This window comes from Scleropages formosus, chromosome 11, assembly GCF_900964775.1.
Source record: "Scleropages formosus chromosome 11, fSclFor1.1, whole genome shotgun sequence".
Taxonomy (NCBI): domain Eukaryota; kingdom Metazoa; phylum Chordata; class Actinopteri; order Osteoglossiformes; family Osteoglossidae; genus Scleropages; species Scleropages formosus.
In genome coordinates, this window is record NC_041816.1 from 9,792,230 (window position 1) to 9,806,956 (window position 14,727).

Below are 14,727 nucleotides of genomic sequence, written 5' to 3' on the forward strand. Positions count from 1 at the left end.
ATAAAGCAGGTGGCGCAGGATGTGTACTCTGAAGGTTGAGTGTCCTAGGAGGGGGCCTGGAGCAGCATTCTGTGACTTAGTACTTTAATTACCTGCTTAGTGGTTTGTCACCTTGCTGCCTGAGGCCCTGGGTTTGAATCCCTGCTTTTGCTATAGTTCCCCTGAGCAAGACACATCCTCAGTGAAAACAGTAAGAATATCCTGCTGCACAAATGGCTGAAGAATTGTAAGCAGTGTACACATTTTGTTACTTTAGACAAAGGCATCACCTCACTGAGTAAACCCAAAATTGCCACAGTGCAAATTTACTGCTAGAGAAGTAGAACAAAATTTTTTGAAGTTGCTGTTGCTGAAGTAAGCTGAAATCATTATCTCGTGGACACACCGGAGAGAGCAGAGCAGAGCTCTGTGACAATGTGTAACTCACCTCAATTTACCTTTCTAACAGACACCTTTTTACCCAGTCTCCCATTTTCAGTCCACTTCATCAGCCCTGTATCCGAATTGTTTCTGCAGGAAATATTAGTCCTTGGTTATAACCGCCATGAATTTTTTGGCCATCACATACTCAAGAAGGTGCTGCCTGAAATCATTAGCACTGCAATCTGATCTTTGAAACTGAAAGATGTGGAGGGTTAAAAAAAAGACATCGAGATTCTAAGCTGAATGGAATGTCAAAATATATACTCTGGTTCTGTTTTGCATATGAAGGGATACGTTTCAGCTGCTTCTCAAAGGAGCGGAGATTAATTGAGCCATGCACAAAAACAGCGGCATGAAATACAGAAGTTGATTAAAATGCGAATTTTGTCCCCCAAGGAGACATATAAATCAGTGCACCAGGCTGCCTGGGGTAGTGAACTTGTTTTCTGTGCATCATGCATGCCAATATATTGGGCCGTGGAGCAGCACACAGCCTGTGTAGATCTGCTGTGTGGAGCTGTAGTCAGACGTGATCCCTTGAGTGGGGATTAGATGGGGTGAAGTTTTACATTTTACTTTCCAAACACACAAATATACTGGAAAATGTCAAGTATGTATTAGAACTGGAACTGAAGTTATTTAATCACTGCAGAATTATTTGTCCCAGAAATGATCTGTTGAGTGTGGTCATCTCATACAGTGCTGCTTGAAAGTATGTGAACCTGATAAGCATGGCGATTATTCTTGTATAAAACATCAAAATCAACAGATAAAATGTACATATTAAAATAAACCTGTAAAATTAATAAATGATTATGATTTACACACTTGATTCTTCTTTTACCTACTTGGTTTAACCAATGCAACTTGGGGTTCACATGAGCAGCAGAGTGGAGATGGACTGTTTTGCTGGTAGCAACAGTCTCTATAGGTGACTCTTGTTCCCTGAGGTGATACGTGACCTCGAAGGTGTGCGGGATCTGAGGAAGATTTCATTATTATTGACCGTTATTTAGTTGACACCTTTGATCAAGGTGACTTACACTGTTAGATAATCAACTACAATGGTTTACCCATTCATATGGGAGGGATCGCTCACTGCATCCATTCAGGCTAAGTACCTTGATCAAGGACAATAGAGCAAGAGTGAGATTCAAAAACCTTCTAAATGCAAGGCAGCAGACTTATAGACCATGCTGTTCGCCCCAAGGACAGATCACACATCGAGATTTGAGATTGCTATCATTATGCTTTTAGTGCCATGTAATATTATTGCTGCTATCAGGCACATAACTGTTATTACAATTGGATTAAAGTTGGTTAGAAATAAGATAGATGTGAGTATTTGACAGATTTTGCATGTTGGTGAAACATTTTAATCTGCCTCTGATTAAACCACCAGGAGATATTGCCAATTTCTTCCCTGCATGTGATGCATTTATTACATATTGACTGAGGCTGTTGGGGGGCGTGGTGGCGCAGTGGGTTGGATCAGGTCCTGCTCTCCGGTGGGTCTGGGGTTTGAGTCCCGCTTGGGGTGCCTTGCGACAGACTGGCATCCTCTCCTGGGTGTGTCCCCTCCCCCTCTGACCTTACGTCCTGTGTTGCCAGGTTAGGCTCTGGCTCCCCGCGACCCTGAATGGGACAAGCGGTTCGGAAAATGTGTGTGTGTGTGTGTGTGTGTGTGTGTGTGTGTGTGTGTGTGTGACTGAGGCTGTACTAAAATAAGATTTAAAAAAAAGAATTTATTTTACTGCAAATTACAAATGTGAAGTTACTCGCAGGGCCATGGTTGCAAAAAATATGTACACTGCTGCCAGGGTTTTGGTTGGCCTGTGATGGTGGGTGATGAAGGGGGTCACCAGTGACCAGCTCTAACAGGTGTGAGATGGGCAGTCGGGCAGCAGTTGGTTAACTCATTCTACCCACATTCAAAGGTCCTTATTCATGGGCCTTGAACCAAACCAGACCTGAAGCAGAGAGCACTTTTGTGGTCTATTGTGTCCACACGACAGAGCAGTCCAGACAAGTGGAGTGATGCACCGGACCAGAGGAGGGAATTTAGCAAGCAAGATATGCTGCAGTCAGCATGGAGACCTTACATGTAAGCACAGGAGGCAATGGTGTGCTGCCAGAAGAACTGTTTTTAAGTCAATCTGGGGAGCTCGTATACAGTGAACAAGTCGCCGCAAACCAGCACCAGCAGAAAGCGTGATCTGAGATCCATCCATTACTCACTGTTTCCTGAGAACAGGAGCTCTGGGGGGTACAGGAAGGAGGTGCACGGGAACCAGGCCTGATACGATGGAGTGACGAGAGAAACCATGCCTCATCTATTGTACAAGACTGTTACATAAGACCTACCAGTTGCTGCCTTTTAATGTATTTTAGTCAATTCTCGTTGTCACGGCTGACTGAGTGGCAGAGACCTTGAACACAGCAGCTCTCTTCCTGCAATGAAATGTTCACATCTGCAGCTGCGTATCAATACATAACATCCCGTACAACTGGAGCGAAGCAAAGCCAGGCCGAGTCCCAGTACACTGGATTATACCACTGAGTTGGTAAACAAGAATGAAAATCCAAATTTGTTACCAGAACATGGTGACAGATTTCGATTATGACAACCAGCACAGGGGCAAATACATATTCAAGCATTTATTTCTGCAAAATCTACCATTTACATTTCCAGTTGCACATTCTTTTAAAAACAAAAAGTACAATTAGTTAATCAGCAAAAACAATGACAAGAGTGGTTCCACGAAACAAAAACAAGACTGCACACATCCTCATCCTCTACCGAACATCATCCAATGATCATTCAGTTAAATTAAACACAAAAGAGAAAGTAAAACAAAATGAACCATTCTAAAAAACTACTTTAACTCCATAAATCTACTTTTTAAAAATTATTGAAGTATACAATCAGAATTTGAGAACAGGTGAATAGCAGGTAAATCTGTGTAAAATGCAGATGTGGTGAGAATGCTCTTAACGGCTGGAGTGAACAGTGACCCCCGATACTAACAGCTGCAAGTTCCCTATTCTGTATTTTTGGTAATAAACCATGGCCTCTTCTAGGTAAATTAACTATAAATTTGAATAAAACTGACAGAAGGCAAATTCCCTTGGGTTAAGCAATTCCCCAAAACTCATGGATAAACTCCTGTCCTGGTCTTGCTTTTCAGGCAGTCTGGTAGCTCTTTTCATACATGTATGGCTAGAGGGTCAGAGCGCTGGAAAATCCCACGTTTCTAGTCTACACGTGTCCGCCACTACCTACAGGCATTACAGGGAACCCACCCCACACAAATATCAAAATAGAAAACATCCGACACATGATGCAGACCGCAGCTGCAGAACCTCAAACAAGGTAGAGAGTCATAAAGTAAACCATCTTATGATCAACTGTAGCAGTCATAATTTTAATAACAGTAGTTTATTTCTGACTCTGGTTCAGGGGAGCAGCTTTTATTTCCACCTCACTGCTCTGCCGACGAGAGGCAAGATGTTTATCAGCAACATAAAACAACACAACTGTCAAAAGAAGAATTAATTAAAATGGTGCATCGTGAATCTTGGCTCAATTCGAAATAAAAGCAGAAGCTGGAAGCGTGACTTCAACACTGCTCGTGTAACACACATTAAGGCTGAGTTATCACATGTGCCGATCCATGTGTGCAGAGCTGGCACGCATGTGGTTCTTGCATCACTGATTTCAGGGTAAAGTGTTCACTGAAGTGTGAAATATTTATGATGCCGTGGAACACACTACAGCTATGGGAGCAGGGAACAGGTCATTGAAAATATCTTTATATCCACTACAAAGTGGTTGTGATTTTTTTTTGGTCAGGAAAGCATCTTTTAATGTTCGAATTAACTTGACAGCTGATGCCTGGGAAAGATGTGGGTGAGGTGCTTTCACTCTGTGGAAGATAAATGGACCTCAGCGTTTGTATACACGCCTGCATTAGGGCAATGACAGGTGTGTTACCCTGTGAATGAGCAAATGGCCAGAGCACTGAAAGCGAGCTGTCAAGTTTGATGAGTTTTGTTGAGTGTTGGTGTAATGACCTGCATTACAAACACATTTGGGAGCCCCTAATTAGTTATTTCAAAATTAACAGGAGAGTATGACGTGTAGACAAAAGGTATGTTTAGGCAACGGAGGGAGTTTGGAAGTTAGGATTTATTCCTCGCTTGGTTTAAGAAAATGTTTTTTTCTCAGAAATGGGACAAGAAAGAGGCCTGCTCTCAGGTGAGTGAAACTGGCAGTGAGAGACTGCACCATGCTGCTGGGCCCCTTTCCTTCTTGTCCAATGGGGGGCAGGAGCTAGGTCTAGTCTAGCTCATGGTGATCATCTCGTACTTGTCCTTGACGCTGCTGTCCTCGTCCTCCTGCTGCTTCTCGGGCTCTGTGTGGTGCAATTCAACGAAGAGGAAGTAGATGACTGCCCCCACCACCCCTCCGACGAGAGGTCCCGCCACTGGGATCCACCACCAGTAATCCGCTGTGCTGTAGGGATGAGGAGGTTGCATGCCAGCAATGAGTAGTACACTCACTGTCTCACACATACCTGAGCATGTGTACCCAGCTAGATTACTCCAGTCTTTTTAATTTTTTGTTTCTGCCCACTTTTCGGTCTCTGGCAACCCAGCCAACAGCATCTTTCCCTTGGACAGACTGTTCCTCTGTGTCCTGTCTCTGTTTAATCACTACACCTTTTCCCTTCCAATCCCTTAATTAGGCCATAATACCGGTGACTAGTAAAACCACGTTTTGTTGATGTCTACTTTACTATCTGTGCCCTTAACTTGGGTCTAGTGCTGTGCTGTATGTTCTTAACCTGCCCTGACAGGGGAAGTGGCTTTCTGCCTACTCTCGGTGTGATCTGGGAGAATGAGATTAAGCTCTGTGTGAAGAGACATTAGCCAAGAACCTTTCCGCCAAAGGCATCGGTAGTGCAGACGCCGCTTGGCCGGGACAATAACAATCCTCCGAGTCCTCGCAAGCTGCCTTTAGATCTTAAGCCTCCAGGCAGGCTGAGGAGCACAGGAGGATTATGAGCTATAATTGTTTGAAGGGGGACCACAGGCCAGTGAAGCCCAGACATGAGCACTCCCCCATAGCACCAGCCTCCTATTAGTTTTCATGTATCTTTCAGAGACAACAGCCGCCTCTAGCTATATTTTTGTTTCTTTCTTCTGCAGTCTTGCTTGGTTCACTGTTACCTGCAATTCTGTTGACCTACCTATCGTGTAACCTGGAGATCCTCCTGCTGAAGGAGCTTAAAGGGCTTTGCTGTCTAAATCGATAGTAGATTTTACCACGTACAGTATATATCTGCAATATATAGCTTAAATGTACTCAAACGTATTGCAACGACCGTGAGTCTGAGCGGGAAGATGTGTTTATTGTAAATAGTTGTATTAAGTGGGAAAAATGTAAATAAATGTTCAACCACTAGGGGGACTTAGAGGGAAAATAATGGGGTGACTGTGTTTGCCTGTGGAAAAGGAGAGAGAGACTTGGGGCGCTAAGCAGGCTGGGAAGGCTGGCTGGAGGCGCAGGTCCTTGAGGAACAGGGGTCCTTGGACCGAGAGCATTACTGCCCTGTGTGCCGGTGTTCCAATAAAACGTTCAAAATGAACACTGTCTGTGCGTCCTTCTTCGTCCCATCCGAACCTAGGGTGCTGCGCACCACAGTATATTCATTTCTATTTCAAACAAAACATGTGCATTTTGCTGCCAAGTTATTTCTCAGCTAAAGGGAGCTTGGCTCCAGTGGGATGAGGATCACTCTGTTGATCTGGACTGGAGTTGTTTATTCCCACCTAACATCACATCTCCTCCCCCTTTAAATTTATTTATTTAGCTGCCACTTTTCTCCAAAGTGACTTTGAATGTTCAGCTACTTTCAATTATTTACCCATTTACATAGCTGGGGAATTCAAACCTTGGTCCTTCAAGTCCAAAGGCAGTGGCTCTAACCACCACTTACTGAACAGATAAATTCACATGAACAACTAGTATGGGCGCTTTCAGCTGTCAGTAGGTGCCGGAATAAAGTCTTTTTACTGTGGACCATGACCAAGGTCGGAAGGGGGGTGGAGGCATATTAGTTATTACCTTTAACCAGCTGGCAACAAAGACAGTAAATAAATACTCAAATTGACAACAAGACCTTTCGTAGGTCAAAGATTTTTTGGAAAACAGACAGAGTAAAGTCAAGGTTATCATGTGGTCACATACAGGGTTGTTGATGCTTACATATGTAAAATGTGAGCATTTTATGTAAAAATGTAAAAAAAAAATTGTTTATGCAAAATGTAAAAAAAGGATAACCTTGACATTATCAATAAAAAGAAAAGCTGGTGATTTTTAAAAACACTTGGGATTCTACCCATAAATTAGGTAGATTTTCCCATGTCTCAAAGTTCTGTTTAGGTACAAGAGTTTCTGTTCTGCTTCTGTTAAGGGCTGACTCTTTTGGATTTTTAACCGCTACACAATGTGCCACTCTCACAGATGTTGGAGATGGTGCCTTCTGACAGGGTCTGAAGTTGTGACAATGTGTCTTTCGCAAAGGTTACCTGAACACCTCCATGCCCCATCCAGCCACAGCGGTGAAGAGCCTGGGGCCAAGGTCACGGGCAGGGTTCACGGGGTAGCCGCAGTTCAGCCCCATGGAAACCCCAATGGCCATGACGATCAAGCCAATAGCCAGCGGCTCCATTCCTCTGGGTGCTCCAATGTTCTTCCCATCAATGATGGCCAGGATGCACAGGACAAGGGCACCAGTCCCTATTACCTGGGTAGCAGACAAATAACTATGAACTTGTTAGCACTGCATTGAACCTGCATCCTCTTTGAATCTCTGTGGTGATATCTTAAATAAACGTATATGGCAGCAACACATTTCATGTTTATGTATGTTCTAACAGAGGCCTCAGAGGAACAGCTTCCACTGGGAAAACAGAAACAAAGTGTCACTGAACAACTTATAAACAGCAATTAATGATGCACAGAGATGCACTTTCTGGAAGTGGGACAATCAATTCTAAGTGCTCAAAGTCTGCTCTACTAGCCGTCTGTTTGAAAGAGCAAATCTACTCATTGAGCTGGAATGACCGGCTTCCGAAATTCAGACCTGTCCTACAGGCAATGACCAAAAAACAGCAAACTGGGGATTTAGCTTTGTGTTTAGCATCGTGTGGCACTGTGTCTGCTCCTGTAGATACCATTAGCCGTAACATGATTAATAGCAACGTGTGAAATGTCATTAACATTGTGTAGTCGAATCTATCTGTATGCTGTGATCAATTAAACAGTACAACATGCCTATGCAAGGCATTTTTGCTACCCTATTCTACCATGTTTTTGTTTTCTTTTCAATGCTGTATTTTACTGTGATGTGTCCCTCAGCAGTGCTATTATCCAGTGGCAAAATTAGCCCTTCGGTTATTATTGTATGGCGAATGTTGGGTCATCCCCTTTCACCAACTTCACAAGTTGCTTTTTTGGAATTCATATGACAGGAGTTTGAGAATGCATTTTCACCACCTGAAGATGGCTGAATTGGACTCCTTGTACGTTTAATGCCTGACACTACCATCATTTGTGGTTTAAGGTTTACTTAGTTGTGAGTCTCAGCAATTTAGCTGTAAATGATTGTGAAAGAGTGCTGTAAATGCATTCATATTAACTACTTTTCCGAGGAAGTTAATCATTACATTTCTCATGCCGCGCAAAACTGATCGGACAAATACCAACACGGCAAACATCAATGGGCAGGTTCAAGAAAGCAAGTTTCTGTGCTTCGTTTCACTTCTGTGCAAAGCAGATGAGCTCTTGGCTCACCTGGTCTATGAATCCGTTGAGGACCGAGAGGTGCCTAGCGGGATAGGATGCGAAGATGTGCGCTGTGGCATTTATGCCAGTCACTGACAGTATTCCACTTGTGAAATCCATGAAGGCATCTGAAAGAGTAAATTTACTTTCATTTGGGAGATGTTTTTCTCCAAAGCAATGTGAAACAACAGATTCAGAGCTACAGATGCAGACACGTGACTCACAAAGTACATTCAATACCACCGTTTTTGCCCCTACTGTATATATTTCACGAATAGCCATATACAGAACTGACAGGCATCAAGTGTTTTCTGATAGACAATAGACAGATAAATAATAGATAGTGGATGATTTGCAATTTCAAAATCCATTATGTTGTACTGCAAGTCTATAATTTATACTGCAAAAAGACTGTTTATCCCTCTGATCGCACAGCTTTGATGGTGTGCATACATCCTCTGGACTTCTTGGAGAGATATTGGGAAGGTGTTTCCCATGTGATGGGAAAGGAGATCAAGACATCACAGTATCTTTTTGATGTTGACTCAATATACCTCCTGATGAGGAACCCAAAGGGCCACTTTAGTGCAAACAGTAATATGGATCAGTATTGTGTCCATTTGCCTCATTTTAGACTAGGGCTTAGGGGACGCTGACTGAGCGGTCTAACTGCATTTCTGGTGAAATACCTCACTCACGCTTTGGTACAATAAGCAAGTGTGGTTGGTGAGAACAAATGATAGCAAAGGTAGACTACAAAATCATTAACAGTGATGGATATGTTAATAGAACACATGCTAGCTTTAACACATTCTTAACATAAGCTCAATCCTCAAAGACAGATACACAATGTCTACAACTATTTGTCCCAAGTGGGGTTCAGCAAGCTGGATCCTAGCATGGTAACGCCCCGGATGGGAGATAAAATCAGAATTACAGTATCCTGCAGCATCTGTTAATGGAACCCACCGTAATAGAGCCCAAAGACAGCAGCAGCCCCAGCGAAGGCACCCAGGAACTGTGCTATGACATACACCAGGAACTTGGCCACCTTGAGCTTGCCCAAAATGACCATAGCAAGTGACACAGCCGGATTGATGTGGGCCCCTGGAGGGAAGGAGAAAAACATGGGTTAACTGGCTCCTTCACTCCCAGCTCTGCATTCTGACATACATTTCTGGGTATGGATACATATTCATTCCCTTTAAGGTTTTCAGCTCTCCTTGCAGTTGGTCTGCTGCATTTGAGATTAATGCACTCCAGCTCCGTAGTAATAGCTTGATTATATTTTGCTCCTACTGTGCACAAGGGATTCCCTAACTAACCCTTTATTAGGACAAACCCCCAGACTGAAGCAGTGTGCTACTGTGTGATATTAGGTGTACAGTGTGCTCTGGGATCAAAAGGACAGTGATGCACTAGACAGGAATAAACACCCCCCCCCGCCCCAGTCTGGACTGTGAAACTTGTTTGCGCCATGGTTCCCTGTCAATTGGGCAGGACCCGAGGCATGCGGGTAGGATGGGTTCAGTCGCTGGCATAGCACACAAGGACGATGAACAAGCACACGATCAATGGAGCTACCAAGCCATTTGTCAAGCCCCCAGGCTTGTGTATGACCTCTGCAGGGCCTAACAGTGCAGGGGTGTGGTGGTAATCCATAACCTGCGAAGTAACAGGGTCCATAATCACAGGGTGACATGCCCCACCCAAACTGGATCTGACATAATCTTTGTAAAGCTGCTTAAGGTACACTTAAATGACTGGGTAGCAGGAGTAGCCCACGGCACACACTTAGATCACATCTCAGAGCAGAGGAAGCCCCATCCCTTCACTTCCTCCACTCTCTCTTAGGACCTCTGGCCCAGAAAAGCTTTTTAGCCCAGCTTGTAGAGATCATCATTACAGATGTCACCTCACTGCCAATAAAAGCTTCTATGAGTCACATGGGTGACTTGCATGGGATCTAAAAGTGTAGGATGGAGCCAGGTGATAGGAGAGCAAGCCTGGTGAAAGGCTCCACTGCAGTCGGACCCTGGCGCAATGCTACGCGCACATACTACTAAATCAGCTCTGCCATCCACTTTCATTTGAGAGAACTTAAGCCTGTTGCTTATGAATGTAAACAAACAATGCCCATGAGACCCACATGTGACGAGGTGTTTGTACAAAAGAAGCATAGCATAATTTTGATCACTTTTTCAAGATAAGAGTAGATCGCTCTTTCATGTAACTCACATGGAGGTTCCAGTAAATGAGAAAGTAATGATCATTTGTACACAAGAAACATATTTATTCCAATTGATCTGCTTTTGTATTGATCAATGTCCGTGTTATGATGTGCAAACACACAAAAGCCCACCAGGAAGGCACCATTTGCCCCAGCATATTTTTTCCATTTGAAAGGAGCCGTGCTCTGCTGGCTCCAGTGAATTTTCGACGCATTACAGCTTGATCTTCCCTATGCTTTTGTCACATTCCAGACAGTGAAAAGAGAAATGTACTTATGTTTAGATAGACCTCCAAAAATAGCTTTAACATGGCAAAGATACAGAGTGTTGGCATTAAGATCATAATATTAATTTGTAATTTGCACTCTAGGGGTAGGAGCAAAGGAAAGCTATAATTACCATTTTTTCTTAACGGTATAATAAAGGAAAGCATTGTCTTATTGATATGCCAATATTCAATTAGCAACAGACATTCAGGAACACCCAGAACATCTCTCACAAACACGTAACCAGATCCATATTTTGCCATTACAGAGAAGTGCATGACATTTCAAGGGATTCGCAGTCCTTCACTATCATTATTACCATCGGAGGAAAGTGTCTCTTTTTGCAATAATCCCAGAGGAATGTACCCAATAAAGTCCTCCTGGACATAATTAAACAGCACTTGGTCTCGTAAATCCAGTCTCCACTCTTTATCATTCGACACTAAGAAGCACTTATGTATAAGGAATGTGTAACTGAACCACCTCATGTGACTCAAAGAGGTAAAGGCAACCATGTCCCTCAGTGCTAATGCTCAATGTGTCCACAGAGCATGTTCTGAGTTTCCCATCCCCCTGCCCCTCCATTCTCCATTCATGTGCTGTCCCTGGTCCTTCAGCACTCTTGGTTACTGTGACCCTAGTTTATCATCAATCCTGTAATGCAACAAACAGTGAACAGAGGGTGTGAGGAAACATGCAACTGCAGGACACTGTTATATGCTGGGGAAATCAGATGTGGATTAATAGTAATAATTATGATTTCATTAGATGGTGAAGTAGCCACCTTCTCCCTTAAAATCATATTTGCTGATTATTCATTGACAGTTAATATTTTTTCCCTTAGTCAAGTTAAAAATACAATACATAACTAACTTAAATCATAGCTGGCATCAGAAAAGATTTTTTAAGTAGACAACTGCCTAAGAAACCTGCAAGCTTCCTAGAAGAGGCCAGGTTTGCATGTAAGTTTCCACAAAAATTGTTCACCTGTATTTGATACTGTGTGACGCATCTTCATGTTAATCACAAAAATACCAAAAAACGAGAACTAGATATCCTGGTGTAAGAACTATTTCTACCCTATATGTTAGTTAATTCATAACATTGGCCCTTAACTACAAACTCAAAAACTAACCTACTGGTATAAAGTCTTTCACCTCAAGACTGAAGAAATATGTTGCCATTATCAGAATTTCTGTTTATTTCACTGTGGTCACAGAACTCAAGCATTTAATTAATGTATGGTATATTATCATAATCAGCACTTTGGCATTCCAGTAATTTATCAAGGCTATTGAACAGCTGTCATACCAGGAGGATGAAATACTGCACAAGCATGAGACCTGAAAGTAAAAAAGTGTATCTAAAAACCACAACAAGGTCAATCACCAAATGTTAAATTTGGGATTCTTGTCATGCCTAAGTTGCTCTTTTATGAAAGGAGTTGGTATTCAGGCATTGACTACAAGTACACATGTTGGTCTGCTTCAATCTGCACCCATACACAACCTATGCAAGAGCTGTCAGTGGGGTGGGTTCATGCAGGTTTACAGTCCTCATAAATACAGAGTATTCATATTGCATACCTGTGAAATGTGATGTGCAGAAGGACTACTGTTTGACATTGCAGCAGAACTGCTGCTCAGAAAGAGGAAATGCTTGTCCAACCAGAGTGGACCCAATCAAACCAACATTTTTGTTTAACATACCTGACCTCCTAACATAGTGCACATTATCCTATTGTTCCTGATCTATGAGAGGCTGTGTAGAATGCTACAGTAAACAGGACCTAATCAGTAACTTTCTTGTAGCTTAGTAATTGTGTATGCATAGTGCAAGGTTTCAGAATGCGAGCCAAAAGAAGCCTGGATCTCCATGTAAGCCTGTGACCAAGTGGAATGTGTTGTGCGCTACTTACCTGACACTCCACCCGCCACATAGACACCCATCATCACTCCCAGTGTGAATCCAATGTGTATGGTGAGATTCTCACCCAGGTCCCCACGACTCAACACCGTCTGGGCTACGGAGCCACACCCAAACAGCTGGGACAGACGGTCCACCGATGGAAAGTGCAGGAGGTGGGAGAGAAATGAGGAGGTGTTGCATTATTTCCCACTTCCAATTAAACACATCACAGGGGCTTGGTTTTGTTCAGACCCATCATATCAAATTAGGAAGTCTTTTCAATCAAATCTTGCATGCTCCTTTGGACAGGAGTTGCAAACAAAAAGAAACACTGATGACTGATGGACTGGGAAATGTGTTTTGAACTGGGATGGCTGGAACTCAGAGACAAAATGTAAGGACAAAGATCCTGAAAAGGTCTTGTCTGGTATTAAAACGAGTTTCCAGGCTGTATTTGGATACCCTGAACAGAACAACAGTCCCAGTGGCATGATGATGTACAAGGGGATAAGTACAACTGTACATGTGAGAGAGAAAAAAAACAAACAAAACTAGGATAACATCAAAGGGCATAATATGTTTGCAGCAAGCTATGATATAATTATTTTGTTTCTGTTTGTACCATTTGTTTGCTTATAATTACGCGTATATGATATAAACAATATCAGATTTACAAATCATGATCGTGAAACCATTTGAAAGAGTTGAACTTTTAAACTAATTTGAAGTGTTTCAGAGCGCACAAAACATGTATATTTTATGTTGTTTTCATTTTTTCAGGGTTGTACGGGTGACCGACTGTAAGCCCTGCAACTCTTCAACTTTTCCCTTATTACGAGCGTAAACACATTTTAAATAAATTAATGGTGAATCAAAGCGCCCGGGTTTCATGACAACGCCAAGTGATCAAGGAGGGGGAAAAAACACGGAATAAAGAAAGAGTCAGAGACTTCAGAACACGCCGGGCTTTCTAAATATACTGCTCTTTGTAGTCACTCGGAAAGTGGAGGGGAAATTATAACTTATAATAAGCGCTGCCAAGTTCTGACACTATCATGTGAAATATTTTATTATTATAATATGCAGCTGAGCTGTTCTGGGGACCAGGCTGTTTTGGCAGGTTTTACCGCAGCTCCTTGTAATAACGGCCACAAGGCGAGGCTAATAGGGCAGCGGGAGGTGTGTCTGTGTGCGCGGGAAAATACAGTACAGTAAAGTACAGTACAGTCAGTGCAGTCCAGTACTACACAGTACTCACAACCAAGACGAAGGTGCCCAGGAACTCGGCCAGGAACTCCCTGAGGATGGGCTGGCGCAGAGCGCAGCGCTGCCGCAGGTTCCTCTTGCGCTCCACGTCCATGCTGTCCCTCACTCACTGTCCACGGGCGGTCCCCTCCCCTGTGCCCTGTCCACTGATGAGCGCTCACTCACTGGTCAGTGGGGACTCCACTGACACTGTCCTCTGGCACTGATCTCTGTCCGCTGTCGCAACTGACGGGCGTGTGTGTGTGCGTCTCCGTGTGTATGTGGGTGTGTGTGGAGCCACTCTCCATATAACGCCCCCCCCCCGAGCCCTCAACCCCACCCGATCATGTCGCTGTGCGTGTTGTCTATTCCTGCTGCTCTCCCTCACGGGGTTGTAAGTGCCATTATTAACGCCCAAGTTATAATGCCTTTATTAACTCCGATTTGTGAAGACGCCTGTGTGTGTGTGTGTGTGTGTCTGTGTGTGTGTGTGTGTGTCACACACCAACACAAGAGTGGGGAAATTCGGTGCCTCTGGATGGTCCAGCTGCTTATTTAAAAGGTTAGAAATTACTTTACATCATGACCATGAAGATCAATTAACTTGAAAGTTCCATAAATTGAAATAATACCTGACGTCACCAATGGGTATATTTTTATTGGTAATTCGATACGGCTCATGGCATTTCTGCAGACAGATGACTTAATCAGCACTGACGGCCACCTGGTCACCAGTGAGCTTGTTTTATTTTATTTTCTTTTAACCGGAGTTACACACTGCCCCCTTCTGAATGGACATCGG

The 14,727-nt window shown here is 43.3% G+C and overlaps 1 protein-coding gene across 1 annotated transcript; it reads right to left on the reverse strand.

Annotated features, from left to right (window-relative positions):
• Positions 1-3,066: 3,066 nt before the first annotated feature.
• Positions 3,067-14,259, reverse strand: aqp9b (aquaporin 9b). The gene is made up of 6 exons (XM_018739574.2): positions 13,939-14,259; positions 12,691-12,817; positions 9,245-9,382; positions 8,285-8,403; positions 7,018-7,235; positions 3,067-4,939 (listed from the first exon to the last, which is right to left on the reverse strand). Exons 1-6 carry the CDS (start codon positions 14,038-14,040, stop codon positions 4,768-4,770), a joined length of 876 nt encoding a protein of 291 aa, XP_018595090.1. The 5' UTR covers positions 14,041-14,259; the 3' UTR covers positions 3,067-4,767.
• Between the last annotated feature and the right edge of the window lie 468 nt (positions 14,260-14,727).

Bases quoted from the DNA above. Each gene is read 5' to 3' on its own strand.
- aqp9b (XM_018739574.2), bottom strand. From the start codon at position 14,040: ATGGACGTGGAGCGCAAGAGGAACCTGCGGCAGCGCTGCGCTCTGCGC. The intron at 9,383-12,690 runs GTAAGTAGCGCA...CCTTCCCTCCAG, and splicing joins TGTGGCGGGTGGAGTGTCAG to GGGCCCACATCAATCCGGCT. The intron at 7,236-8,284 runs GTGAGCCAAGAG...TCTGCTACCCAG, and splicing joins TCAACGGATTCATAGACCAG to GTAATAGGGACTGGTGCCCT.